This window comes from Salmo salar, chromosome ssa17 (genome assembly GCF_905237065.1).
Source record: "Salmo salar chromosome ssa17, Ssal_v3.1, whole genome shotgun sequence".
In the NCBI taxonomy this organism is placed as follows: Eukaryota; Metazoa; Chordata; class Actinopteri; order Salmoniformes; family Salmonidae; genus Salmo; species Salmo salar.
Window position 1 is genome coordinate 72,030,959 of NC_059458.1, and position 24,790 is coordinate 72,055,748.

The following is a 24,790-nucleotide window of genomic DNA, read 5'->3' on the forward strand; positions in this document are numbered from 1 at the left end:
AGTGGAGGGCTCTGAGTGGAGGGCTCTGAGTGGAGGGGCCAGGAGGGCTCTGAGTGGAGGGGCCAGGAGGGCTCTGAGTGGAGGGGCCAGGAGGGCTCTGAGTGGAGGGGCCAGGAGGGCTCTGAGTGGAGGGGCCAGGAGGGCTCTGAGTGGAGGGGCCAGGAGGGCTCTGAGTGGAGGGGCCAGGAGGGCTCTGAGAGGAGGGGCCAGGAGGGCTCTGAGTGGAGGGGCCAGGGGGGGCTCTGAGTGGAGGGGCCAGGAGGGCTCTGAGTGGAGGGGCCAGGAGGGCTCTGAGTGGAGGGCTCTGAGTGGAGGGGCCAGGAGGGCTCTGAGAGGAGGGGCCAGGAGGGCTCTGAGTGGAGGGGCCAGGAGGGCTCTGAGTGGAGGGGCCAGGAGGGCTCTGAGTGGAGGGGCCAGGAGGGCTCTGAGTGGAGGGGCCAGGAGGGCTCTGAGTGGAGGGGCCAGGAGGGCTCTGAGTGGAGGGGCCAGGAGGGCTCTGAGAGGAGGGGCCAGGAGGGCTCTGAGTGGAGGGGGCCAGGAGGGCTCTGAGTGGAGGGGCCAGGAGGGCTCTGAGAGGAGGGGCCAGGAGGGCTCTGAGTGGAGGGGCCAGGAGGGCTCTGAGAGGATGGGCCAGGAGGCTCTGAGTGGAGGGGCCAGGAGGGCTCTGAGTGGAGGGGCCAGGAGGGCTCTGAGAGGAGGGGCCAGGAGGGCTCTGAGTGGAGGGGCCAGGAGGGCTCTGAGAGGAGGGGCCAGGAGGGCTCTGAGAGGAGGGGCCAGGAGGGCTCTGAGTGGAGGGGCCAGGAGGGCTCTGAGTGGAGGGGCCAGGGGGGCTCTGAGTGGAGGGGCCAGGAGGGCTCTGAGTGGAGGGGCCAGGAGGGCTCTGAGTGGAGGGGCCAGGAGGGCTCTGAGTGGAGGGGCCAGGAGGGCTCTGAGAGGAGGGGCCAGGAGGGCTCTGAGTGGAGGGGCCAGGAGGGCTCTGAGAGGAGGGGCCAGGAGGGCTCTGAGTGGAGGGGCCAGGAGGGCTCTGAGAGGAGGGGCCAGGAGGGCTCTGAGAGGAGGGGCCAGGAGGGCTCTGAGTGGAGGGGCCAGGAGGGCTCTGAGAGGAGGGGCCAGGAGGGCTCTGAGAGGAGGGGCCAGGAGGGCTCTGAGAGGAGGGGCCAGGAGGGCTCTGAGTGGAGGGGCCAGGGGGGCTCTGAGAGGAGGGGCCAGGGGGAGGCTGCAGGTGGCAGCCGGATGACAGAAGGGGCAGAGGGGGCGTCCACACACACAATGGCCTAATCCTGAAATATTGATGCCTGTGGCCATGCCTCATTGAGGTGGTGGTGGGGTGAGGGGGGAAGGGGGGGGGTTCTTGGCAGATTACCCACCACACAGGAGCCAGAGACGTGTCAAAGGATATCCGATCCCCGCCTCTCGCCTTTCAGACCCCGCTGTTTGTTATTGTGCGCATGAATATTATCCATTCACACGGTATGGCCGCCTGTGGTAGCCCGGTGAACGGTGCCCCGATTAGTCACGCCAGCGGAGCGCCCACTGGCATGAGAGACCGAACATAACAGAGAGAGAAAGAGAGCAGGGCGACGGATGTGTGCATTCACTTTCTATTGTAATGTGATGTGCTGTGTCGTCCCAGACAGTGGGTGTGAATGGGCTAAGGAGGGAGAGGTTAATAATGAGGCCAGTATTATTACAGGCCCTTCTAATGACATCAATCCCAATGGGATCAAATAAAGGTTTTAATTGCTTTCTCTTCTATTAAGACCCCAGCGTAGCTTAGGTGCCCTTGGCGTGCCTGAATATAAAAGGCATAGGCAGGAAGATTGGGGGCCTTTAGAAGTGAGAGCCAAAAATGTTTTTGCAATAATGTTTGTGTAACAAAAACCCCTATTCATTACGACAGTCCTGGTTTTGTGGGGAATATTTGATGATCTATTGAGTATTTCTGATGTTTGTGAGGGATGGTATGTTGATGGAATGTCTCTGTTGATTTCAGGACGGAGTCTGTGGCAGAGAAAATGCTGACTAACTGGTTCACCTTCCTGCTATACAAGTTCCTAAAGGTCAATGTCTGCACTTTACTCTGATACATTCTGCTTTGTTCTCCCATTCAGCTCCTTTAGCTTCATGTCTGTGAGAGTGTGTAATATGGTAAAGTGTGTGTGTGTGTGTGTGTGTGTGTGTGTGTGTGTGTGTGTGTGTGGACATGTCCCCACAAGAATAGTAAAAAAACTAAAATGGAACCAACTGGGGACATTTTGTTAGTCCCCACAGGGTCAAATGCTGTTTCTAGGGGGTTTAGGGTTAAGGTTAGAATTAGTGTTGGCATTACAATTAGGGTTAGGAAATGGCATTACAATTAGGTTTAGGGTTAGGAAATGGCATTACAATTAGGTTTAGGGTTAGGAAATGGCATCGCAATTAGGTTTAGGGTTAGGAAATGGCATTACAATTAGGTTTAGGGTTATGAAATGGCATCGCAATTAGGTTTAGGGTTAGGAAATGGCATTACAATTAGGTTTAGGGTTAGGAAATGGCATTACAATTAGGTTTAGGGTTAGGAAATGGCATTACAATTTGGTTTAGGGTTAGGAAATGGCATTACAATTAGGTTTAGGGTTAGGAAATGGCATTACAATTAGGTTTAGGGTTAGGAAATGGCATTACAATTAGGTTTAGGGTTAGGAAATGGCATTACAATTAGGTTTAGGGTTAGGAAATGGGATTGCAATTAGGTTTAGGGTTAGGAAATGGCATTACAATTAGGTTTAGGGTTAGGAAATGGCATTACAATTAGGTTTAGGGTTAGGAAATGGCATCGCAATTAGGTTTAGGGTTAGGAAATGGCATTACAATTAGGTTTAGGGTTATGAAATGGCATCGCAATTAGGTTTAGGGTTAGGAAATGGCATTACAATTAGGTTTAGGGTTAGGAAATGGCATTACAATTAGGTTTAGGGTTAGGAAATGGCATTACAATTTGGTTTAGGGTTAGGAAATGGCATTACAATTTGGTTTAGGGTTAGGAAAAGGCATTACAATTAGGTTTAGGGTTAGGAAAAGGCATTACAATTAGGTTTAGGGTTAGGAAATGGGGTTCGTTTTAGGGTTAGGAGCTATGGTTAAATTTAGGGTTAAGGTTATATTTTTGACACCAACCTCTCTCTGTCTCTCTCTGTCTGTCTGTCTCTGTCTGTCTGTCTCTCTGTTTATCTGTCTGTCTGTCTCTCTGTTTATCTGTCTGTCTCTCTCTACACAGGAGTGTGCAGGCGAGCCCCTCTTCTCCCTCTTCTGTGCCATCAAGCAGCAGATGGAGAAGGGGCCTATAGACTCCATCACTGGTGAGGCGCGCTACTCGCTCAGCGAGGATAAACTCATCAGACAGCAAATCGACTACAAGATGCTGGTAAGGGTCAACGCCCCCCAGGGGGACAAGGGTAACACCCAGCCACCCGCCTCCTTTCACGCCTGACTGGAAGAGGGCTCACTGACCTCACTTTCTTTTAGAGACCGGAGCTGACAGAGGGAAGAGGCGAGGAAGATGAGGGAAGAGGCGAGGAAGATGAGGGAAGAGGCGAGGAAGATGAGGGAGGAGGCAGGGAAGAGGGGGAGGAGGCAGGGAAGAGGGGGGAGGAGGTAGGGAAGAGGGGGGAGGAGGCAGGGAAAAGGAGGGAGTGTGTTAGAGATCAGGGAAGGGGGGAGGAGGCGAGGATGAGGGGGGAGGAGGCGAGGATGAGGGGGAGGAGGCCAGGAAGAGGGAGAGGAGGCCAGGAAGAGGGAGAGGAGGCCAGGAAGAGGGGGAGGAGGCCAGGAAGAGGGAGAGGAGGCCAGGAAGAGGGAGAGGAGGCCAGGAAGAGGGGAGAGGAGGCGAGGAAGAGGGGGAGGAGGCCAGGAAGAGGGAGAGGAGGCGAGGAAGAGGGGGAGGAGGCCAGGAAGAGGGAGAGGAGGCCAGGAAGAGGGAGAGGAGGCCAGGAAGAGGGGAGAGGAGGCGAGGAAGAGGGGGAGGAGGCCAGGAAGAGGGAGAGGAGGCCAGGAAGAGGGGAGAGGAGGCGAGGAAGAGGGGGAGGAGGCCAGGAAGACCGGTTGTTTCCCTGGTCTCTCTTTCTGTTCTACTCTCTGATCACCTTCATTCCTCTCCTCCACCACTGTGACCTGAGCTGACTGAGGGAAGACAAGACACCCAGCCAGGCAGTTTGTTACTAGCTCCCCTCAATGTCTCTGTAAGACAAATCAAACCATTCCCAGGAAGCACACAGTGTGGCTCAGATTGCTTGGAGAGCAATAGAGTTATTTCAGTTGGCCGTGAGAAACAGTATCTCTGTCTCAATCAATCTAGAAGGATTGATGATGGAATGGCCCTTTTACAACATGTAATTATCTGCCCAACGATAGAGGTATAGAATTGTACTGGCAACAGCATGGGACCATAAAGTATTTTATTTCCTCTTTCTTATGTAAATGTCCTCCTTCTTTCCCTTGGACCATGTAATTACATCTGGCGAGAGCCTCAATGGCGATGATGATGATGCTGATGATGATGGCTGATGTATTCACTGTGAATGATAATAACCATGCGATAATAATTAGCTTGTTAACCACTCATCGACTCAAGGTAGCCATGCCGTGTCAGACTGGCCCCCCCTGGGAGGCCAGTTTCTCTGAATACCCATTTCTATTACAGGAAAGACTTTACCAGACTTGACAGATACAGAATGGCCTCTTTCAAACCTGATATTCAACGACCACGCCATAGTTTAATTATCGTCATCCCACAGAATGTGTCTCCATCTCCAATATAATTATCAACTGAGACACAGCATACCTGAATCCCTCATCAACTCCTGATGTGGTTCTCTATTCTATAGAAAAATACCTGTCCCTGGTCCCTACAGGTGGTGAACTGTATTCCTATTGTAATAGCAGGCGTATAACTCCAAGTCTTGTACCTGGTCCCTACAGGTGGTGAACTGTATTCCTATTGTAATAGGAGGCGTATAACTCCAAGTCTTGTCCCTGGTCCCTACAGGTGGTGAACTCTATTCCTATTGTAATAGCAGGCGTATAACTCCAAGTCTTGTCCCTGGTCCCTACAGGTGGTGAACTGTATTCCTATTGTAATAGCAGGCGTATAACTCCAAGTCTTGTCCCTGGTCCCTACAGGTGGTGAACTGTATTCCTATTGTAATAGCAGGCGTATAACTCCAAGTCTTGTCCCTGGTCCCTACAGGTGGTGAACTCTATTCCTATTGTAATAGCAGGCGTATAACTCCAAGTCTTGTCCCTGGTCCCTACAGGTGGTGAACTCTATTCCTATTGTAATAGCAGGCGTATAACTCCAAGTCTTGTCCCTGTTCCCTACAGGTGGTGAACTGTATTCCTATTGTAATAGCAGGCGTATAACTCCAAGTCTTGTCCCTGGTCCCTACAGGTGGTGAACTGTATTCCTATTGTAATAGCAGGCGTATAACTCCAAGTCTTGTCCCTGTTCCCTACAGGTGGTGAACTGCATCCACCCGGACAATGAGAAGAGCCCTGAGATCCAGGTGAAGGTGTTGAACTGTGACTCCATCAGCCAGGTGAAGGAAAAGATCCTGGACGCCATATACAAGAACGTTCCCCACTCCCACCGACAGAAGGCCTCTGACATGGACCTAGGTAAGATCCCCGTTCATTAGGGCACTCTGTAGCAAAATGTTATGCAATGGAAAACTAAAACATTTCTTATTGGAAATCCGTTCGGGACCGTTTTGTGCCGGGTGAATACAAGTCTGATCAGTCAGTGAGCCCCTTTTTCTACAGCAACCATATACGCGTAAAAATGGAGAAAATGTTCCCTGGAGTTGAAAAGGTTAACACCTGGAATTATTATTGCAAATATATATTGTATTTTCTGCTTTTAATTGATGAACATTGAGTTATTTTTCCATCACGTGGACCAATCGGTGTTGATTAGTCTTCAGTTATTGAACATGTGGAGGCCATTTTGAGAGTTCTCATGTTCCTCTACACCAGGGATGTTAAACTCACTCCACAGAGGGCTTAGTGTCTGCTGGTTTTTGATTTCTCCTTTCAATTAAGACCTAGACAACCAGGTGAGGGGAGTTCCTTACTAATTAGTGACCTTAATTCATCAGTCCGGTACAAAGGAGGAGCGAGAAACTCACAGCCACTCAGCCCTCTGTGGAATGAGTTTGACACCTGTGATCTACACCCATTGATTCTCAAGACTTCTTCTTCAAATTACAGCAGTGTTCAGAGAGACTAAACACCAGCCTCCCTCCCATAGATCTCAGGAGAGTTGAGTCCAGCAGACCTCTCTCTGTCTCCTATGAGACAAAAGACCAGCCTCCCTCCCTAGATCTCAGGAGAGTTGAGTCCAGCAGACCTCTCTCTGGCTCCTATGAGACAAAAGACCAGCCTCCCTCCCTAGATCTCAGGAGAGTTGAGTCCAGCAGACCTCTCTCTGGCTCCTATGAGACAAAAGACCAGCCTCCCTCCCTAGATCTCAGGAGAGTTGAGTCCAGCAGACCTCTCTCTGGCTCCTATGAGACAAAAGACCAGCCTCCCTCCCTAGATCTCAGGAGAGTTGAGTCCAGCAGACCTCTCTCTGGCTCCTATGAGACAAAAGACCAGCCTCCCTCCCTAGATCTCAGGAGAGTTGAGTCCAGCAGACCTCTCTCTGGCTCCTATGAGACAAAAGACCAGCCTCCCTCCCATAGATCTCAGGAGAGTTGAGTCCAGCAGACCTCTCTCTGGCTCCTATGAGACAAAAGACCAGCCTCCCTCCCATAGATCTCAGGAGAGTTGAGTCCAGCAGACCTCTCTCTGGCTCCTATGAGACAAAAGACCAGCCTCCCTCCCTAGATCTCAGGAGAGTTGAGTCCAGCAGACCTCTCTCTGGCTCCTATGAGACAAAAGACCAGCCTCCCTCCCTAGATCTCAGGAGAGTTGAGTCCAGCAGACCTCTCTCTGTCTCCTATGACTGGTGCTGTGTGATTGTTCTCTTCCCTCCCCGACTCCCCATCGATCCAGCCCTGTTGACCACACTCTGACTCACATGATTGATCAAGTAATCAATGGAGAGGCTCTCAGATCCCCAAACCTCCTCAATCTTATATTTTTTTTCTGTGAAACTGAAGAGATCGGCCTTCTTTTCTTTTACTCCAGCTTTCTCTTCTTCTCTCTTTCTTTCTTACTTCCTGTTCTCAGTAGACTGGGTTGTCATTTTCTTCACCAAGGTTATTTCCTAATGGTGTTATAAATGACTAATTGTCTCTGTTTGTAGTAGTGAGGAGTGATGAGCTGATCTGCTCCCCATGTACATCCATGTAATGAGTGCGCTGAGAGTCAGGAAGCAAGTTCAGGGACTGAGTGTTTTAATAAATAAACGTAACAGTACACAAACAATGCACAGACAGGATACTGAAACAGAAACAATGACGCCTGGGGAAGGAACCAAAGGGAGTGACATATATAGGGCAGGTAATCAGGGAAGTGATGGAGTCCAGGTGAGTCTGATGACGCGCAGGTGCACGTAACGATGGTGACAGGTGTGCGCCGTAACGATGGTGACAGGTGTGCGCCGTAACGATGGTGACAGGTGTGCGCCGTAACGATGGTGACAGGTGTGCGCCGTAACGATGGTGACAGGTGTGCGCCGTAACGATGGTGACAGGTGTGCGCCGTAACGATGGTGACAGGTGTGCGCCGTAACGATGGTGACAGGTGTGCGCCGTAACGATGGTGACAGGTGTGCGCGTAACGATGGTGACAGGTGTGCGCGTAACGATGGTGACAGGTGTGCGCGTAACGATGGTGACAGGTGTGCGCGTAACGATGGTGACAGGTGTGCGCCGTAACGATGGTGACAGGTGTGCGCCGTAACGAGCAGCCTGGTGACCTAGAGGCTGGAGAGGGAGCACAGGTGACAATCCCTTTCTGCTATACGAAGACATAAGTCTCTCAGTCCCACAATACAACATCCTGGCACTACATTTTCCGGCTGCACGGCCTATCACGCCTAAGTGTGTGTGTTTTATTTCCTGATTGTATTCCATCAATTTCGGCAGGTCTTTCTAGGTAGACGGTGAGTGGGGAGCCTTTTTATGGATTCACATATCAGGATGGGTGTGTGTGTGTGTGTGTGTGTGTGTGTGTGTGTGTGTTTTCTTAGTAATAATATATTTATAATGGCATATGGAGCTGTGAAGGGGGAATGTCTCTCTGATAAGTGAAGAGATTGGTTTAGGTTTTTGGCGAGCGCTCCGTTGTGAAATTGTTTCATGGCGCCCAATGGGCAGTGTGTTGTCTTATTGTTTATTATTATTATAGAGAATTGGACATTTAGTCTGAGGGGGAACTTCTCACTGCATGTTGTCACTGCGTCTGGGGGGGGCATTGGGACTACAAGAAGTAGTTTAGGAGGAAAGCGGTGTAATTTATGTATCGTATAAAAGACAATAGGTAGAAGGATATTACACAGAATGGAACGGTCCACTCAGGGGGAGAGGAAGCATCTCTGCATGATTCCACTAACAGATCAACGGGCCTCCCGAGTCCGGACAAACTCTTCCCCCAACCCTCCCCCAACCTCCTCCCCCATATTGACAATCCTCAGTTTCCATCTTGCAGGCTCTCCTGAAAACAAATTTGACAAGAGTTTTTTTGTCCCAGGTATTGTTTTTAATTCCCCATGCCGGGTCCCCCTGAGGGAGGCACGATAGAAGGGGACAGGGCGTGAGAACCAATCCAAGCAAGACCTGCTTTGTGTGTGTGGGGGGGATGTGTGTGGGGAGGTATAGGTACGTGTGTGAGGGTGGGGGGAGTGAATTGTGTGTGTGTGTGTGTGTGTGTGTGTGTGTGTGTGTGTGTGTGTGTGTGTGTGTGTGTGTGTGTGTGTGTGTGTGTGTGTGTGTGTGTGTGTGTGTGTGTGTGTGTGTGTGTGTATGCATGTGTGTGCTGCTTCCCTCTCTGCAGTATATCAACGCTACCTCAATAACCTTCACTGCTTCCCCACCTGCAGTATATCAACACTACCTCAATAACCTTCACTGCTTCCCCACCTGCAGTATATCAACACTACCTCAATAACCTTCACTGCTTCCCCACCTGCAGTATATCAACACTACCTCAATAACCTTCACTGCTTCCCCCCTGCAGTATATCAACACTACCTCAATAACCTTCACTGCTTCCCCCCTGCAGTATATCAACGCTACCTCAATAACCTTCACTGCTTCCCCACCTGCAGTATATCAACACTACCTCAATAACCTTCACTGCTTCCCCCCCTGCAGTATATCAACACTACCTCAATAACCTTCACTGCTTCCCCCCTGCAGTATATCAACACTACCTCAATAACTTTCACTGCTTCCCCCCTGCAGTATATCAACACTACCTCAATAACCTTCACTGCTTCCCCCCTGCAGTATATCAACACTACCTCAATAACCTTCACTGCTTCCCCCTCTGCAGTATGACAACACTACCTCAATAAACTTCACTGCTTCCCCCCTGCAGTATATCAACACTACCTCAATAACCTTCACTGCTTCCCCCCTGCAGTATATCAACACTACCTCAATAACCTTCACTGCTTCCCCCTCTGCAGTATGACAACACTACCTCAATAACCTTCACTGCTTCCCCCTCTGCAGTATATCAACACTACCGCAATAACCTTCACTGCTTCCCCCCCTGCAGTATGACAACGCTACCTCAATAACCTTCACTGCTTCCCCCTCTGCAGTATATCAACACTACCTCAATAACCTTCACTGCTTCCCCCTCTGCAGTATATCAACACTACCTCAATAACCTTCACTGCTTCCCCCTCTGCAGTATATCAACACTACCTCAATAACCTTCACTGCTTCCCCCTCTGCAGTATATCAACACTACCTCAATAACCTTCACTGCTTCCCCCTCTGCAGTATATCAACACTACCTCAATAACCTTCACTGCTTCCCCCTCTGCAGTATATCAACACTACCTCAATAACCTTCACTGCTTCCCCCTCTGCAGTATATCAACACTACCTCAATAACCTTCACTGCTTCCCCCCTCTGCAGTATAACAACACTACCTCAATAACCTTCACCTTCACTGTAGGAGCTCCGATGTTCTAGAATCCCTCCACTCCCCGAAGCCATCATCTACAACACTGGGCTCCACACAGAGAGACCTGGGAGGATTGGGATATAGGGGCAATCTCATCTTACTCTGGTTTTCTCCAACTTCATCCTTTCTTTCCTCTCCTTTTTTCCAATTCCCTCTCTCCTCTTCCTTTGGTTTGTTTACTCTGGCCCAACTGGAGACTCAGGTCATTTGCATGTTGATGGAAAGATGTACAGTACAGAGAGAAAACAATAGGAGGCTTTGTGTTTCCTGGAGATTTCTGATGCCAAAGTTATTCTCCTCACCCCTCCTAGGACGTGTTTCATCATCCGCCCTGTGATTGCTGCTTTGTTGGTCTATTTGTGATTGGAATAGATGATGACAGTGGCCGACGCCAGGCGGGAACAACACCGACACAGTGACACATTCTTATATAAACTCAAATGCGGCAAACAAAAGAATATCACCTCCTTGTTTGTTTTCCACAATATATTTTATTTTCATTATAATGTGAGGGAATACAGTGGTGGGGTTTCTCTACAGTGGTGAGGGTGGTGGGCTATTTCGTATGTCTTTGGGGTGGCGTATCTGTTGGAGGTGGTGTGGTATCTCGAGTGGGTGCGGTGGTATGGTTTCTCTTGAAGGGTGCGGTGGTTGGATTACTCTTTAGGATGCTTTGGTGGGGTATCTCCTGAGGGTGCAATGGTGTGGTATCTCTAGCTGAGACTGAAAGCCCAGCTGAATGGGGTAGCGGTGGTGTGGTTTCTCCTGCCCTAGCTAGTTTCCAGTAATGACAATAAGAGACAGTTCAGCAGGGGGCTTAGCGCTGGTCGATGGTGGAGAGCACTCAGCGTGGGGGCCAGGGGCCCGCCACAGATGAAAGAGGAAGTAGGGACCTTGGCTAGCAGCGGTAATCACATCCATCGATCGAGAGGGCCCAGCGAAGGCCCCCGAACCGCTCTCTATCAAAGAGCAGAGTGGGTGATTCATTTTCCTCCCTTTCTTTTTCCTCTATCTCTTCTTGTCCTCCCTCTCGTTCTCTCTTGCTACTAACACTCGTTGTCACACTCATTCTACTTCTCGGTATCGCTACTTTGTAGCCTGGGTATCTCATGCTGGCCTCAAAGGAAGGATTCCAGGAACTCCAGATCTGTTTCACTGTAGCCACTCACCTTCTCTTCTCACAGTCCAGACATACATGGCTCCTGTAGAACCAGTGTGTATGTGACGCAGGTTGACATTCACTGTCATGAATCTTGCCCCGGAGGCAGAAATAAGCGATTTTTCACAACACGGGCCATCTAGAAAGTCAAAACTGGCTATATTGTAAAAATAGGTTTAAAATCAGATTTGATTACTTTGTGGCTGTGTGTGTGACATCAAAGGAGTGTACAAAAAGAGAGCGTGACATGGATTCACTATGTGATAGTGATCACTGCATCTTGTGGAAAAGGTCATTCTGTGCAGGCTGGATATAAATCTCTTTTTCTCCCTATAGTGCCCTAACCTGTCTTTACCTTTGCCCCCTCACAGAGTGGCGCCAGGGCAGAGGTCAGCGTACGATCCTGATGGACGAAGACCTCTCTACCAAGATTGAGAGCGACTGGAAGAGACTCAACATGCTTGCTCACTACCAGGTACACGCATCACTATCTAGAACACACATATCTATACTACAAGGGACATGCATATCTACAGGTGGAGTCATACCCATGTTCACTCAGGACGGAGAGGGTAGAAGTATAATTCATTGTATTTCTATAGGGTACACTGATCCGTAGTGGAGAAGATTGTACGCTGTACAGAAGGGACTGGTGATTTGCTAGTGTACCAACAAAGCCTGTTTGAGACAAGCAAAATGGATGAATGGAATTAACTGTAGTTTGTTTTCCCCTCCAGTGTGTATTTGCAATCTCAAAACTAAACTATTCCCTCTCATAGTGTATAATACAGTGTGGTGCACCATGTTTCCATGTTTATATTATGCTGCATAGTGTTCAGTTAGAGGTAAACCCATGGTCCAGATTAGGCTTTAACCATTAGAGTATCCACTTCCAGGTAAATACATGTTTGAGATGATTGACTTCCATGTACTACCATAATGTAGATGGTACACTAGATAAATTCATATTGCACACTCACTCACAGGTAAACTCACTCCACCTGAGTGTCATTCCATTTCCACGTAAACTTTTGCAGCTAATCAGCCAGTCAAAATGCTGGCTCAACCTCATAAATGTTTCATCAAATAAATTATCCTGTGAAGGTCTCTTTGCAAAGCACACACACACCACTCACGGCTCTTTTCTCATATAGACCTCCTGATCTCATCAGACAGAGCCGGAGGGAGATTTGTGTTTTGAGTTAGTTTATTTGTTTAACTGATTTTATCTGTACCGCCCGCCTCCCTCCTCCCTCGCTTCTCCAGCCTTCTGAGTTCAGGAGTCATCAGCCGCTCTCTTTGTTGTTTCTGTTTCCAAACGCCGCCATTCGACAGACAGACAGCACCTTTACCCACTACCACATTTATTTCCCCCCAAACACTGAAGGAAACAGAAACTCATTAAAAATCAGACTTTGATTAGAACTCTGCGAGCCAGAGTTGAAGGTAGGAAAGCACCTAAACTAATATTACAAGAGTAAAAGTACCAAAGAGACTAGAGGCTTCACAAGATGTCTACGCACACAACCTGACAGTATTGCACACGCCCTGTGTCCGATCATGTTGGTTTAGGTTGTTGATGCGTAGGACTGATTATGCCGTTGGATCAGTCAGGCAGAATGTTTTTCAGAGTCGTGTATTAGTCCGTTTCAATAATGTCTGATGGCCGCAGACAAAGGGAAGAGGAAGAAGAGGCAGAATTCTGTTTTAGCAGGCTTAAAAGCCTCTGCCAAGCTATTGAATGAACACGCACATCCTTTGACAGTTCTAAATGGACTATGTTGATTTCTCCAGCCAATAGACTAATAGTTGACGCCGAAGAACATGGCTGACTTTTTACATTCTCCCAACCAATTGTGCTATTTATATGCTTTTTGAATTTTGTGTAATTTATTTTTTTACTTATTATGTATGTTGCTGCTACGTCTCTTATGACCGAAAATAACTTCTGGACATCAGAAAAGCAATTACTCACCATGGACTGGAAGAAACTTTTTCCTTTAACGAGTCTGACGAGAAGGAAATCCTGCTTTCACTGGAACAGGCCCAGATCCACACCTTTTGCATGAAGAAAAGACGACCAGGAAAAGGGGACGCAGATCGGCGATCCTTCTGAGAAGCCGGAGGCGAGCAAGTAAACTCCCAATGCCTTCCAGTCTCCCTGCTAACGTGCAATCGTTAGAAAATAAAAAGGATGACCTATTATTAGGATTATCCAACGGGACATTAAAAACTGTAACATCTTATGTTTCACCGAGACGTGGCTGAACAAAGAAACAGACAATATAGAGCTGGCGGGATTTTCCATGCACCGGCAGAATAGAGACGCTACCTCTGGTAAGACGAGGGGTGGGGATGTTTGTCTTTTTGTCAATAACAGCTGGTGTGCGATGTCTAATATTAAAGAAGTCTCGAGGTATTGCTCGCCTGAGGTAGAGTACCTTACGATAAGTTGTCGACCACACTATCTACCAAGAGAGTTCTTATCTGTATTATTCGTAGCCGTCTATTTACCACCACAAAGCAAAGCTGGCACTAAGAACGCACTCAACCAACTCTATAAGGCCATAAGCAAATAATAAAATGCTCACCTAGAAGCGGTGCTCCTAGTGGCTAGGGACTTTAATGCAGGCAAACTTAAATCAGTTTTACCAAATTTTTACCAGCATGTCACATGTGTAACCAGGAGAAAAAATATCTTAGACCACCTTTACTCCACACACAGAGATGCATACAAAGCTCTCCCCCACCCTCCATTTGGCAAATCTGACCACAATTCTATCCTCCTTATTCCTGCTTACAAGCAAAAACTAAAGCAGGAAGTACCAGTGACTCGCTCAATACGGAAGTGGTCAGATGACGCGGATGCTACACTACAGGACTGTTTTGCTAGCACAGACTGGAAAATGTTTTGGGATTCATCCAATGGCATTGAGGAATACACCACATCAGTCATCGGCTTCATCAATAAGTGCATCGATGACTTCATCCCCACAGTGACTGTACGTACATATCCCAACCAGAAGCCATGGATTACAGGCAACATTCTCATCGAGCTAAAGGCTAGAGCTGCTGCTTTCAAGGAGCGGGAGACTAATCCGGACGCTTATAAGAAATCCCGCTATGCCCTCAGACGAACCATCAAACAAGCAAAGCATCAATACAGGATTAAGATTGAATCCTACTACACTGGCTCTGACGCTCGTCGGATGTGGCAGGGCTTGAAACTATTATGGACTACAAAGGGAAACCCAGACGCGAGCTGCCCAGTAACGCGAGCCTACCAGACGAGCTAAATGCCTTTTATACTTGCTTTGAGGCAATCAACACTGAAGCATGCACAAGAGCACCAGCTATTCTGGATGACTGTTATAACCCTCTTGGTAGCCGATGTGAACAAAACCTTTAAACAGGTTAGCATTCACAAAGCTGCTGGTCCAGACGGATTACCAGGACGTGTACTCAAAGCATGCGTGGACCAACTGTCAAGTGGCTTCACTGACATTTTCAACCTCTCCCTGACTGAGTCTAATACCTACGTGTTTCAAGTAGATCACCATAGTCCCTGTGCCCAAGGAAGCGGAGGTAACCTGCCTAAATGATTACCGCCCAGTGGCACTCACGTCGGTAGCCATGAAATGCTTTGAGCGGCTGGTCATGGCTCACATCAACAGCATCCTCCCGGACACCCTAGACCCACTCCAATTTGCATACCGCCCCAACAGATCCACAGATGACATAATCTCAATCGCACTCCACACCGCCCTTTCTCACCTGGACAAAAGGAACACCTATGTGAGAATGCTGTTCATCGACTACAGCTCAGCGTTCAACACCATAGTGCCCACGAAGCTCATCACTAAGCTAAGGACTCTGGGACTAAACACCTCCAACTGGATGCTGGACTTCCTGATGGGCCGTCCCCAGGTGGTAAGAGTAGGCAACAATACGTCTGCCACGCTGATCCTTAACACTGGGGCCCCTCAGGGGTGTGTACTTAGTCCCCTCCTGTATTCCTTGTTCACTCACGACTGCGTGGCCAAACACGACTCCAACACCATCGTTAAGTTTGCTGATGACACAACAGTGATCACCGACAATGATGAGACGGCCTATGGGGAGGAGGTCAGAGAACTGGCAGTGTGGTGCCAGGACAACAACCTCTCCCTCAATGTGAGCAAGACAAAGGAGCTGATCATGGACTACAGGAAAAGTCGGGCCGAACAGGCCCTCATTAACATCGACGGGGCTGTAGTGGAGCAGGTCGAGAGTTTCAAGTTCCTTGGTGTCCACATCATCAACGAACTATCATGGTCCAAACATACCAAGACAGTCATGAAGAGGGCACGACAAAACCTTTTCCCCCTCAGGAGACTGAAAAGATTTGGCATGGGCCCCCAGATCCTCAAAAGGTTCTACAGCTGCACCATCGAGAGCATCCTGACCGGTTGCATCACCGCCTGGTATGGCAACTGCTCGGCATCTAACCGTAAGGCGCTGCAGAAGGTAGTGCAAACGGCCCAGTACATCACTGGGGCCAAGCTTCCTGCCATCCAGGACCTATATAATAGGCGGTGTCCAAAAGGAAAGCCCATAAAATTGTCAGACTCCAGCCATCCAAGTTATAGACTGTTTTCTCTGCTACCGCACGGCAAGCGGTACCGGAGCGCCAAGTCTAGGACCAAAAGGCTCCTCAACAGCTTCTACCCTCAAGCCATTAGACTGCTGAACAATTCATAATTATCTATTTACATTGACCCCCCCCCGTACACTGCTGCTACTCGTTGCTTGTTTGTTACCTATGCAGAGTCACTTCGCCCCCACATAGATGTACATATTACCTCAACTAGCCTGTACCCCTGCACACTGACTCGGTACCGGTGCCCCCTGTATATAGCCTCGTTATTCTTGTTGTGTTACTTTTTATTCTGACATTTTTTATTTTAGCCTACTTGGTAAATATTTTCTTCTTCTTGAACTGCAATGTTGATTAAGGGCTTGTAAGTAAGCATTTCACGGTAAAGTCTACACTTGTTGTATTCGGCACATGTGGCAAATAAAGTTTGATTTTGATTTGATGTTGTGAGCAAAAGAGCAAGGTCGGTTTTAGATCTCAAAACAGTAATTAGAGTAAAAACTTAAATGGATGTTCAGTTTGAAATCCCCTACAAAGGTAGAAAATATATTGAGTGATTGTTATCTTCAGATGCAGCATCCTTTCATGTAGACACAGTACAATCAGGGTTGATCAGGACCCTAGACGGTACAATCAGGGTTGATCAGGACCCTAGACAGTACAGTCAGGGTTGATCAGGACCCTAGACGGTACAATCAGGGTTGGTCAGGGCCCTAGACGGTACAGTCAGGGTTGATCAGGGCCCTAGAAGGTACAATCAGGGTTGATCAGGGCCCTAGAAGGTACAATCAGGGTTGATCAGGGCCCTAGACGGTACAGTCAGGGTTGATCAGGGCCCTAGACGGTACAATCAGGGTTAATCAGGACCCTAGACAGTACAATCAGGGTTGATCAGGACCCTAGACAGTACAATCAGGGTTGCAAAATTCCGGTAACTTTCCCAAAATTCCCTGGTTTTCCAGAAATCCAGGTTGGAGGATTCCGGGATTCCCTCGTAATTTCAAGAATCTTCCAACCAGGATTTCTGGAAAACTGGGGAATTTGGGGAAATTTTGCAACCCTAGATACAATGTTTTTAGTGTTTGAATCTTCTATTGTAGGATTACAGCTTTCATTCAGACAATAGAATATCATAGTATAGAAAAGAAAACAGCATTGTCCAAGAAAAGCAAAATGTTCATTCAGAAAAAGTGGACTCTGTTTATTCTATTTCTATAGCTACAGCACACTCATTAGAGGAACTGAAAATACCCTCCATACACCGTTCAGAAAACATTTGGAAAAGGGCAGTTGTCTCACCCGACTATATCATTGCTCCTATCACCCTGTAGAACCAGCAGTGATGACGATCAGTAGAGAGACTATTGCTTTTGTAGTCATGACTTTCTCCCACCTCTCTGCCTTATTGGCTCTGACCCCGTGACCTGTGACCCCTGTAATAGACTGGGCCTGTCAGAGCACTTCCAGGTTGTTACAGAGGATCAGGGCCTGACTGACTAGACACCCCAGAAGTAATCAGCCGAGGGAGGGAGGGAGGGTGGATTAAAGGCAGGGAGATGACCAACAAAGGGCAGGCGGTCGTAACGCCATGGCAACTCTGTCTGATCAGAGGAGACCAAAGGAGAGGAGTTAAGATCTGATGTGCTCCACTCAGATGTCCATCTGTCTTCACATTCATAGGGAGTTTTACACACTAGAACACAGGCATTAGCATAGGTGGACACACATGCTCAGAACACACACATACAGTATGTCTAGCTCCATTCCAGGCATGGACAACATGACACTATTCCTAAATATGCAAACACACAACGCGCACGCACACACGCAAACCTTCACCTGGACATACACCAGACAGGCCTGTCATATGTACACCTGCCACGCATGAACAGTGACAGACAGACATACAACCCCATTATGACAAATCCTGCTGATTGGTACATTCCCTTCTTGGCAACCGTCCCTCCAGCGAGCCGGAATGATGGACCGGTGGAAATAGGAACAGAGCGACGTTCCTTATGGTGTAAATAATGTGGACACCTCAGGGGGGGGTCTGCCCGCCGCATGACACTTAAATTAAATGTCACGGCGGCGAGTGGGATGTCGTGGGTGTGGTGGTCGAGACAGCGAGGTAGAATGGATTAGAAGCCTGATTGGAAACCGGAATGAGATAATGAAGACAGAAGTTAATTCAGTTTTCAGCTGGGGAGGGGAAGGAGGGGGAAGGCAGGGTGCGTTCTCCTTGACAAAAAAACTGACTCAGACACTCAAAGCCTGTTAGAGGGAGGGAGGAGAGGGAGGGAGGAGAGAGGGATGTAAGGAGGAAAGGAGTGGGACTGGAAACACTCAGTCAGCCCACTCCAGTCAGCCCACTCCAAAACGTTCCTCTCATCGTTTGACCAAACTAACATTAGATGACGCTATATTTTTATGATGTATTATCTAGTGCCGATTATCTTCTGTCTACATCAGTCATTTGTTCACTTTTGGTCCAGCAGGTCAGTTTATATGACGTAGATTTTGTACAACACCATCGTTAGTGGAAGAGGTTACACACTTATATATTATGAATGTCTTAGTGACCTAGTAAAACATGAATATCATTGATTACTGTCGACTTTGGTCAGACAGATTTCCCCTCTTGACAGCCTCCAGAAGTCCCACGTCTGTCTTGTTATAATGGGTATAATGTAATACAGAAATATGGAATATAGAATGGGATCAAAGCGCACTCTGAATGGAATTAGACTCTGCTAACTGTCATCCTAATGGGCTCTTATGAATACAGCACAGACCCATTCACCCTCCTAGATATAACTATTCTATTTCTATCCCCCCTATGTACAGTTAGCATAGAACCCATTCACTTTTGGTTGAAACTAAAGTTAATGCCCTTTCTGCTAAAATAGAAGTTTGTATGCACTCACTGTACTGTAAGTCACTTTGGATAAAGCATCTGCTAAATAGCATATATTAATATGTATATATTATTGACTGTAGGGAGAATCACATTGTAGCCCTGAGCATTGCTCTGACATATGATCTGGCCATCCCATCAGTTTAATGAGACAACAGTCTCTCTTCTCCTCCTCTTCCTCTTCCTAAACCACCCAGACCCACCTGTCATCTCACATCCCATCCCACCTCTCCTCCTCCCTCCCAATATTACAACACCAAACACACACACACATCTTTATATGAACTAGTAAACATGTAGGATTACTGCTTAGGGACCATGTTGTAGAGTTAGAGGGGGGTAGTTGGATTACTGCTTAGGGACCATGTTGTAGAGTTAGAGGGGGGTAGTTGGATCCCTGTGGAATCTCCCTGGACCCTCCCATGGGTGTCACCTGTCATGATACTAACACATTATGCACCAGGAGTGGATTGGGGAGCGGGTGAAATGATGTAATAATAACCCCAAACACACACCTGAGACTCTTAGCCCTGCACCCCTATTCCCCATACACACCCCTCCCACTCTATTAAAGAGATCACTTCTTCAATTAACCCTGCCTTAGCCGGGGGGGCTCGCTGGTGAAATTATGCAGAGTGTGTGTGTTTGCGTACATGTACGTGTGTTTGTGCACGGCTGGGATCAGCCCCTCTCCCAGTTATGTTAATTGAATCAATTTCTGTCGTGTTGAAAAGTAGGAGCCCATCTCTCTTTCTCTCTCATTCTCTCTCTCACACACACACACTCCCCCCTCGCCCCAGAAGAGGGGTATTATTGAAATGGGAGGCTGAGACGTCCCATCTCACACATAGTGATATACATCACCCCCGTTCACTACCACTAATCATATGTGTATGGGCTGATTAGATCACACAGGCCAATCACAAAGGCTTCCTGAGCATCCAATCATAGCTGTTCTAGATGGAGGATAAACACATGATGACGTGTGGATGGTGATTTGTATGGTGATCCGGGGTTTAGTGGCTGAGTGCCACATCTCTCTTCATTGGGGATTGTTATGTATTCAGAATGCACTTGGCAGAATCAGAATGCACTCATTGAGGATGGTGATTAGTCATTCTGCTCTCTCTCACTTTCTCTTTCTCTCTCTTGCTCTCTCTCGCTCTCTCTCTCTCTCTCTCTCTCTCTCCCGCTCTCTGCAGGTGCCTGATAACTCTGTGATGGCCCTGGTCCCCAAGCAGGTGACGGCCTACAACTCGGTCAACAACTCAACTGTGTCCAGAACCTCAGCCAGTAAATACGGTATGAATAACGTGACAATATGTGTTTTTTTTTTATGTGTGTGTGTGTGAGAGAGAGAGAGAGGAGCACATTTCCGGCACATTTCCAGATTTCTCTCCTGGATAGGAGTGTCCTCCTGGAACTAAAACAATTATGTCCCCCCCCCCATATCCCAGCAGTCTGTGTGGCTGAGCGTTAAACAGGAAGAACTGTGTCCTTCTCGGAGTGGGATCCAGAGTCAGCCACACACACACTCACATGCACACACAAACACACATCAGCACACACACACAGACGTTCACACCTACACACACACTGGGTATTCCCTGTTGCGAATGCACAAGCTCCATTGCCAGGATTTTAATTAAAAAACGTGGCTAAACAGCACCTTCTCCCTCTAAACCTTCACCACAGAAACCAACAGACTTCTCCTGCACACACTGTTCATCCTCCCTCTAAACCTTCACCACAGAAACCAACAGACTTCTCCTGCACACACTGTTCATCCTCCCTCTAAACCTTCACCACAGAGACCAACAGACTTCTCCTGCACACACTGTTCATCCTCCCTCTAAACCTTCACCACAGAAACCAACAGACTTCTCCTGCACACACTGTTCATCCCTCAAACTAACTGAGCTCCATATGTCACTAACAGATGTAAAGGCTCTGTTAACAATACCTGAACACATAGTAAAGTCTTCCATACATTAGCCACTGTTAACAATACCTGAACACATAGTAAAGTCTTCCATACATTAGCCACTATGTGCTGTTACACCCCAGAGGAGAAGAGGGACAGAACTGAGCCCAGGAGACAGGATAACAAGATTAGAGAGCAGGGAATTTAACAGACTAACAAAGAGAGAACAAAGAGAGGGAAGAGAAGAAAGAGTGCATTTGCAGTTTGCACTTTCCTCCCCCTGGGACTGGAGACAGAACTGTGTCCCAAATGGCACCCTACTCCCTATATAGTGCACTACTTTGGACCAGAGCCCCATGGGGAATATGGTGAACTACATAGGGAATAGAGTACCATTTGGGATGCAGACAGACAGTGTCCCATCTAGCAGTGACTGTCTTGGTCTGGCCCTGTGTTCTCTTGAACCTGAGAAGAAGCCATCAAATCAAACCCTGATCAAAGGCAGCGCTGCCCGGACTCAAACACTCCAGACACATCAAATGACGGCTTTATTAGCCAGCTAGCACCTCATCTCCATACGCCATCTCACCGCCTCGCCTCCGTTCCTCCACTCAAATTAGACCAAAGAAAAAGGAGGGTGAGTGTGAAAGAGAAAGAGAGGGAACAGGATGGAGAGAGAGATGGAGAAAGACAGAATGACACACATCTCTTGACTTTGTTGGGGAATTGACTTCAAACGATGCCAGAGCCACTTGAGATGGGGGTGGGGGGGGACTTTGAACTGGACTGATCACAATGGAGAAGCACTGAGGAGAAGAGAGGATGATTCTAATGGAGCCAAAGGAGAGAGGGAGAGGGAGGGAGAAAGTTAGTGAGAGAAAATGAGGAAGGTGGAGAGAGGAGGAAATAAGGAGGGATGATGAAGAAGAGGGGTAAAGAGAAAGATGAAGAGGAACAGGGAGGGAGAAAGATGTAGGGGAGAGAGGGATGGAAGAAGGCAGAAAGTGATGGGAGTGAGATGAAGCGTGCAGGAAAGGGATTCAGGGAGAGGGAGAAAGAGAGAGAGAGAGGGTGCCAGCTTCCTTTCTTAATCAAAACTCCTGTGTGATATGTCAGTATGGTAGTATTTCAGTACGGAGTGTGTGTGTGTGTGTGTGTGTGTGTGTGTGTGTGTGTGTGTGTGTGTGTGTGTGTGTGTGTGTGTGTGTGTGTGTGTGTGTGTGTGTGTGTGTGTGTGTGTGTGTGTGTGTGGAGCGCTCCTTCTAGGGACTCCTTCCACTCCACCGAACGTGTCATCACACCCTATTACACCAGCACACTCAATAACACTCTGGAAGACGACCACCACTTTTATTATTACACACATGCACACACACAGACACATGCACACACACACACACTCCAATCATTCCAAGTCAGTCAAGTTCCAGGAGTCAATATGCACACACACACTTTACCTGCTTTCTCGCTCTAGTACTTTACCCCTCCCTCTCCTCTCTTCCTCTCTCCCTCCATCATTCACTCTTCCTGCGTTTCTCTCTGGAATGACAAATTGATTTCTGCAGCATCTGCCTTGGCAAAAACACACTTTATTTCACCGTCCTCTCCCTCGACCAACAGTCCTACTGATCAATTCTTTATTTCACCGTCCTCTCCCTCGACCAACAGTCCTACTGATCAATTTTTTTCACACTGTGTAAACATTCATCGAGCCGGAGTGTTTTTAAATGTCATCGCCACTCTCGTCAAATGGGGAGGGCATATGAATATTTCATCTCGCCATACACCTGTTCGATGTTGTGTCTGTGAGTTGTGCCAAGGCGTATTCTACCTCCCGAGAGAGAAAGACGGCATGTAAAATGAACCACGTGTTGTAAGGGTTGTAATGTCCAGTCTCAAAGGCTCGGTAGCTTGAAGCTTCTAACTGAACCCAGACAAACTATTGGAGCTTTGACCGAATTTGGCTTATTTGACTTTGTATCCTTTAGAATATCTGTGTCGTATCCTTTAGAATATCTGTGTCGTATCCTTTAGAATATCTGTGTAGTATCCTTTAGAATATCTGTGTCGTATCCTTTAGAATATCTGTGTAGTATCCTTTAGAATAACTGTGTCGTATCCTTTAGAATATCTGTGTCGTATCCTTTAGAATATCTGTGTCGTATCCTTTAGAATATCTGTGTAGTATCCTTTAGAATATCTGTGTCGTATCCTTTAGAATAACTGTGTAGTATCCTTTAGAATATCTGTGTCGTATCCTTTAGAATATCTGTGTCGTATCCTTTAGAATATCTGTGTCGTATCCTTTAGAATATCTGTGTCGTATCCTTTAGAATATCTGTGTAGTATCCTTTAGAATAACTGTGTAGTATCCTTTAGAATAACTGTGTAGTATCCTTTAGAATATCTGTGTCGTATCCTTTAGAATATCTGTGTAGTATCCTTTAGAATATCTGTGTCGTATCCTTTAGAATAACTGTGTAGTATGCTTTAGAATAACTGTGTAGTATCCTTTAGAATAACTGTGTAGTATCCTTTAGAATAACTGTGTAGTATCCTTTAGAATAACTGTGTAGTATCCTTTAGAATATCTGTGTCGTATCCTTTAGAATATCTGTGTCGTATCCTTTAGAATATCTGTGTAGTATGCTTTAGAATAACTGTGTAGTATCCTTTAGAATATCTGTGTAGTATCCTTTAGAATAACTGTGTAGTATCCTTTAGAATAACTGTGTAGTATCCTTTAGAATATCTGTGTAGTATGGCTTGACCCCCTGTATTTTGTTTTGTCTGTCTTTGGTTTGTGTTGCGTCTGTCTTTTTTTGTGTTTTGTCTATGTTGTCGTCTCTGACCATTTTCACTCGAATGCGGCGACCTGAACAGTACTGTGCTGGCTCAGATGTTTTCTTTACACATCCCCTCTGTTAGGTGTGTTGTCTCTCTATACTCTGCACCATATCCGCGGGAAGTAGGGAGGCTGAGGGTGCTGTAGCACCTCCTAATAATACAAACTAATTAAACTCCTGTATTAGCAGACCGATATAGCCGTCTGTAGCGCAGATCTCAAACAATATTTCACCAAGATGGTTTTTTTCTGCCACCACGTTTGGCGAATGAAACGCAGCACCCCCACCCCCAAACATCTTCCCGCGGCTCCACTGTCAATACTATGTCTGTGCTGATCATGTTATATTTCCATAGTCTGCTACAGTATGTCCACTGGTTTCTGCTTCATCTCTGTGTCATATCCTGATGTTGTTCTTTACGTTCCACAGAGAACATGATCAAGTACACAGGGAGCCCCGACAGCCTGCGCTCGCGCACGCCCATGATCACGCCCGACCTGGAGAGCGGGGTCAAGGTGTGGCACCTGGTAAAGAACCACGAACACGGGGACCAGAAGGAGGGAGACCGCGGCTCCAAGATGGTCTCAGAGATATACCTGACCAGGCTGCTGGCCACTAAGGTGAGTTATCACACGAACGCACACACACACCTAGACTAGTTGAAGTCATTTCAGGTGAGGAATATTATTCAAATATATTATTCCTCATCTCCTGTAGGCTCTGAGACCTAAGTGAAAGTATGTAGATGTATATTGTGTCTTTCAGACCTCAGCAGCATATCTAATGATAGAGGTGACACACAAAGGTACAACCTGTAAAGGCTTTTTCTGTAGACAGAGATGTTATCTGGTGAAAAACAGAAATGGAAGTGGCCGTAAAATGAGTCTTTTTGAGCATGCCAGGGTGCTATTGCCCCTCAGAAGATCAGTTAATTTGGTTTGGAGGGAATCGTGACTTTGATCCCACTGCTCAATGGGAATTACCCATCCACTCGCTAATGATGCGCCTCCTTTATATCACACATGCTTTCTTCAAGAGAGTGAGAGAGAAGGAGAGAGAGAGAGAGAGAGGGAGAGAGAGAGGGAGAGAGAGAGGGAGAGAGAGAGGGAAAGAGAGAGAGAGAGAGGGGAGAGAGAGAGAGAAAGAGAATGAGAGAAGGAGAATAGAGAGAGAGAGAGAGAGAGAGGG

At 47.5% G+C, this 24,790-nt stretch overlaps 1 protein-coding gene across 2 annotated transcripts in view; it reads left to right on the top strand.

Annotated features, from left to right (window-relative positions):
* Positions 1-24,790, top strand: part of LOC106576477 (plexin-A4) — a 643,097-nt gene that overhangs the window by 590,995 nt on the left and 27,312 nt on the right. For both annotated transcript variants that reach the window (XM_045700071.1, XM_045700072.1), the window contains exons 23-28: positions 1,994-2,060; positions 3,257-3,403; positions 5,493-5,652; positions 11,651-11,754; positions 20,035-20,134; positions 24,032-24,222. In XM_045700071.1, coding sequence (XP_045556027.1) covers positions 1,994-2,060; positions 3,257-3,403; positions 5,493-5,652; positions 11,651-11,754; positions 20,035-20,134; positions 24,032-24,222 — 769 coding nt within the window. The remainder of the gene's footprint in view (positions 1-1,993; positions 2,061-3,256; positions 3,404-5,492; positions 5,653-11,650; positions 11,755-20,034; positions 20,135-24,031; positions 24,223-24,790) is intronic.